Here is a 5569-nt window from a genome sequence, read left to right on the forward strand (position 1 = left end):
GGACTAGTTTCTCAGCATCACCCCTGGACAGGAGATTTCTAATTTCTGCAATATTCCGCAGACGAAAGAAGAAAAATTCTAAAAACCTCTTTGATACGGGATTTAAATGACAGGTCCTGATCAAAAACAACACCAAGATTTTTTACTTTATTATCTGAAATCAGTTTAATCCCATCCAAATGAAGTGACTGACTAATCAGCTTATTTTTCAAAGACTCTGGTCCAGAGACATAACAAATGCCTTCTCTAGGTCTACTAATCACATGTGGACCAGTTGGGCAAACTCCCATGACCACTAAAGCATCCTCACAGTGTGCAAAGCTGGTCTGGTGTAGAATGGCCAGGACAAAGACCTCAATGCTCCTTCTAAAGCAAAGGTTTGCCAGCACCCTGGCATCGTCCTTCCCATCGATGCAGAGAAGTTTACCTCAGTCTACCAGTCCAGTGACACTGTCCCTAGTCGAAAGACAATATTGAACATGTGTGTTAACCTCAAGAAACCTGAGATACTCAGACCTATCAACCTAAAAAGCCTTTTTTGAATACCTTGGTGGTTGAACAAGTTTGACTCCAGGCACTTGGTCTTTATTTCCACCAGAGAAAGGCATGAAATTAATGTTGAGGAGATCCTTAAATCTGTCCTTCCACCATTCAATAATGTCCTCGGTCAAGATCAGCTGCTGCAGTCCGAACTGTAAACAGACGGGGCTTTATTTTGGGGGGAGTGTCGGCCTAGTAGGTCTGAGAAGGTTGCAAGTACCTGTTTCAATCCCCACATTCTTCTCTCTGGTTTCCTGGCCAAAACCATTCACCCTACACCGCTCCCCGAACACCACACAATGACAGCCCACTGAAGATAATCTAAAATAGATGTCATTTGCAGGTTACTATGGAGATGGGATGAATGCCATAATTCTGTTCACTTCGTGTTACCTGCCAGAGAATACAGTGGAGAACTACGAGTATGTGATGGAAAACCTGTTCAGGTGAGTTTGGGTCTGTACCACTGAAACACATCACTAAATTCCACCTGTACTCACATGTAACACACCTCTGGGCTTCCTTGCAGATATATTGTAGGTACTTTGGACCTGATGGTTTCGGAGAATTATGTGCTGGTCTACCTGTGTGCTATGGCTCCCAGAAACAAACTTCCAGCCATCAAATGGCTCCACCAGTGCTACACCTCTATTGACAGAAGGTAATGGTTTCTTTTAGCAGAGCAGCACTGGCAGATTATCAGAAAAGACTGCTGTAAACATTACTATTTATCTGTGAAAGCGTTTACCATTCCTAATACTGAGGTGGTACGTTAAAATGTGACAGAGGTGGAAAACAGTGTGCTTTCTATCCAGGTTGAAGAAGGACCTGAAGGGACTATTGGTTGTCCATCCTGCTTGGTACATCAAAGCTATGATCACACTCGTCAAACCCTTCATCAGGTCTGCATGTATTGTACATCAGCTGCAGATATGTATTGATGTGAACGTGGATAGGATATGTTAAAGGCATGCTTTGTGTTTACACCTGGAAAGTTTCTCTCTCCGGTTCGTTTTCCTGGAAAGAGATCACTCGGGACAAACTCTTTAAATAACATATAACATAACTTATATGTATTAAATAACCAGGAGACATCAGATTTTGATAGAAGTTGTAATCTTACTCAGATCAGAGAAGTTGCTTAGAGTTACAGAAGGCAGCTGCTTACCAGCCGGGCTCACTTTTCAGGAAGTAGGTAGAGAAGTATTTTATACGTCAGTCTACCCATCATCACATTGTTCCATCTACATGTTAGCAGATGAGGAGACATCCATGATGACAACAAATGTGAGACAAATGTTACACTTTGTTCATAGCTGAAGGACGCTGCTCTCATTCCATTCCCAAATATTTGCCACATACAGGATGAAGATTATAACTTTTATATCCGGACAGAGAAACTGTCTTAATTAAATAAACTATTGGCGAAAACATCAGTTCTGACACGCAACAGTCAGCTAATATTAAGGTGGAATAAACTCACACATCTTCAATGGTAATTATCCTAAGTATTATAAGATAAAGAATATTTCTGATGATCTTCATGTGGCAAGGAACTGAACAGAGGGCGCATGTGTGATTCAACCCCAGACTCCTGGATGACAGTAATGCACACTGGCCAAGTTGCGAAGGCGTATCATCAGTCCGAGGCATAGTGACAGGAATCAACACCATGGAAAGTTGGAGGTTCCATTTGTGCCAAAAATGTGTTCAAGTGTGTTGTGACGTGTGCATGTGTCTATCTAAGGTGTTCATCTGACATGCTTATGTAACAAAAAAGTAAAAAAAAAAACAATCCTCTGGACTGTGTTTCCAAGTTTGAAGACGTTTCGCTTCCCATCCAGGAAGCTTTTGTCACGATTTGGCTATGGTTAGTTGAACCAAAAGCAGAGGCAGGGAGGCAGAGGTGAATCTCTTGTGGATTTAATAATGAGTTAACAGAAAACAGAGGCAGGTTATCCAAAAATCAAAACATGAAAACTAGTCTAAACGTACCAGAAACCATGGAGACATCAGGGGAATCACAATCATAAGGAGGAAGGCTCAGACAGAAGGAGTAGGAGCATGTTTGACGGAGTTTGACGAGGACCCAGCAAAGGGGAACTGAAGAGAGAGGGCTTTTAAAGGAGACTGAGACAAAGAGGGGGATAATGAGGAAACTGGGAGCAGCTGTGCACAGAACAAGAGAGGGAAAGAGCTAGGGAAGAAGGAGAACACAAGAGGGCAGCAGAGAGCAACAAAGAGAAACCTGGAAGACTGGAAATGACAACAAAATAATAATAAAATTACTAGGACTATAAAACATGGAGAAAAGAAAACTAAACACCAGAAAACAAGAAGTAAAGTAAGAATGAATACTCAAAAGAAAAACATAACAGAAACAGAAACATGACAGCTTTTTCAATTCAAAATGTCAGAAATAGTGTTGAGTTCCAGGTTTTATAGAATGGCCCAACAAAGCCTTGTTTTTGTTTAGAAAACACACTGTGCACATAACACTTAACATGGACACAATACATATGAACTCAGGATTTGGACACAAGATATCCATCTGTTTCATACCGTACTGGGAAAAAAGTATTCAACTATTACTATACGTAGATACATTGATTTCTCTCAGTTGGCGCTTCATCAGTTGGAGAACGTTTCATAATACGGCCATTATTGCATGGTACAGTAATCAGCCCTGTTCTGATCTTGCCAGCGTCCGTCCCCCCTTACTTACAATAATTGAAAGTCGTCAGAGTCAAAACTAATTACAGACACTTTGGTTAAACTGTAACATGTTATAAATAAACCTTGAGAAAGAAGAAGGTATGTCTAAAAACACCCTCATGCAGGGGGATTGTGTGGCCTTGCAGGTGAAAAAGGTTGAGTAAAAATTTATAGTGATTAAATAGCATAAATTCATATTAAATAAGAGAAACAAAATCTTCCGACCACAATAAACAGATTTAGTTACATAAGTATGTCAGATACGATGTCAGATATGTCGTAAACGCCTTAGATAGACACATGCAGACGTCATAGCACACTCGAACACATGTTTGGCACAGATGGAACCTCATAGGAAAGAGGAGGAGAGATGTGACAGTGGGGGCTTCTGTCACCATGTCTGACTGATCATGCGCCTTTGCTACTTGGCCAAGAGGATAACCCTCCGGCTGACTGGTCAGAGCGCGTGACTTTCACTCAGGAGCCTGGAGATGGAATCCCACGCAGGCCGTCTGTGGCATACCTTACCACTTTTAGTGTCGGAAATGATGATGCGTCCTGACTACTTTGGCCAGACGGATAACACTTTGGCGTGTGGTCGGCGCAGGTGACTTCCACCCAAGAGTCCGGGGATCATATAAAATGATCAGAAAGACATTCTTTACATCACATCTGTTCCATTTAAACTAAGCAGCACTGTACCGAGCCGAAGAACACCTGCCAACATGAGTGTCTTCTCACCAAATAAAAACTGGTTAAGACATTGTAAAGACATCATGATTTACATCCAAACGTCTACATTAAAAAGTGAAAGGCAGTAATTTTCAGATTGTTGAAAAGACGTTGCAAACTGGTTTGTTATTGGACTAAAGTGGGAAAAGAAAACATACGGACCAAAGAGTCCAATTTTCAACAACGATTTCTAGATTAAATGAAGACAATGACCTGATTTAGCCTAAAAAGCAACGTCTAAATGTCTGGTTCCTGTAGTAATTAATGTGACTTCTGACCTCACCTGTCCTTCACAGTGACAAGTTCAGCAGGAAGATTCGTTTTGTTCAGAATCTTCAGCAACTCTCTCAGTCCATCCCAACAGACAGGCTGCAGATCCCAGATGCAATACGACAGTAGGAGCTTCATTTCTGTCTTTCTTCAGTTTCTGCTTTGAATTAGGCGTGATGCATCTCTGCTGTAACCGGCTTTACCTCTACTGTGAACCTTGTGTTTCTCTGGGGAAATACTATAATTGCATGCAGATCTGTCTACTGGTTCACGTGTTCACACAGGGGCGGATTTAGGAAATGTGGGGCCCTAGGCACCTGCCTAGTATTGCCTAATGGTAAATCCGCCCCTGTGTTCATGTCATCTTGTAAATGCTGTGATGCTTTTCAGAACCTGTTCTAGATCACCTTTGTATCTCTGAGTGTATTTTGCTAACATCCCAAATTTAAGTGAATCCTCCCAATGTTTAAAAAGAATCTAATTGTTCTCCAGATTTCTTTTTTTTTATTGTAATATCTTATGTTTCTGTCTCCTGCAGGTATGATGAGAAGCTGAGTAGATGACAACCTCAGACTATTGAGGCTGAAGTTTATGAAGCTGTCAGCTGGATGTACAGAGAACAAACTTTATTTTATTTATACGGACTTTGTTTTTGTTGGGGGTCAGTTTTCTGCTGGTTTTGGAGGAGCTTCAAATTTATTAAAAAGGAGTTCTTACTCTCCAACCTGATCCGATCTGACGAATCTGAGCTCGCCTCCATGGAAAGCAGGTCCAGGGTCAAAGTGGCGCTCAGAATCTCATGGTCCTTCCACTGAACCTCAGACCCTCACCTTTCACAGAAGTTCTGCTGCCTTTTATTTAATTTTAAACAGACAAGCTTGAGATGGAGTTAACTAAAACAGTTACTATAGCAACACTGACAGATGTAAGGGGGTTCTGGTTTATCTGGTTGGTTCTGACCTGGTTCTAGTTTGGGTTTTATGTTGTTGTGCAGGAGGTTTACCTGCTTTCCCCTCCTACAATAAAAAAAAATGTATTTAAGATGGCTCTGTTTTCTTTCCTGTATAACAACCTGAACTGGTTTTTAAGACCAGTTTGGTTATGGTTCAGATTCTATTATACTAAATAACTAGATTTCTTGGCTAAAGAAAGAAGATTCAAGAGCTGGAAACAGTAAACTCATCTGAAACCACATGTAGCACGATTCAGGAGATTCAATTCAATTCAGTTTATTTCTATAACGCCAATTCACAACACATGTCGTCTCAAGGCACTTTACAGTTCACCAGATCATCCAGTCAGACTAATTTAA

General features: G+C 41.0%; 1 protein-coding gene across 3 annotated transcripts in view; it reads left to right on the plus strand.

Moving 5' to 3' along the window:
* Window positions 1-5293, plus strand: part of LOC107095255 (bcl-2/adenovirus E1B 19 kDa-interacting protein 2-like protein) — a 16929-nt gene extending 11636 nt beyond the window's left edge. For 2 of the 3 annotated variants that reach the window (XM_015391269.1, XM_015391270.1), the window contains exons 6-10: window positions 884-986; window positions 1070-1201; window positions 1356-1442; window positions 4284-4382; window positions 4796-5293. In XM_015391269.1, coding sequence (XP_015246755.1) covers window positions 884-986; window positions 1070-1201; window positions 1356-1442; window positions 4284-4382; window positions 4796-4820 — 446 coding nt within the window. In that variant the 3' untranslated portion in view covers window positions 4821-5293. The remainder of the gene's footprint in view (window positions 1-883; window positions 987-1069; window positions 1202-1355; window positions 1443-4283; window positions 4383-4795) is intronic. The other variant, XM_015391271.1, reaches the window with a different exon arrangement.
* The last annotated feature ends 276 nt before the right edge of the window (window positions 5294-5569 follow it).

This window comes from Cyprinodon variegatus, unplaced genomic scaffold (assembly GCF_000732505.1).
Source record: "Cyprinodon variegatus isolate N-32 unplaced genomic scaffold, C_variegatus-1.0 Scaffold534, whole genome shotgun sequence".
Classification (NCBI taxonomy): domain Eukaryota; kingdom Metazoa; phylum Chordata; class Actinopteri; order Cyprinodontiformes; family Cyprinodontidae; genus Cyprinodon; species Cyprinodon variegatus.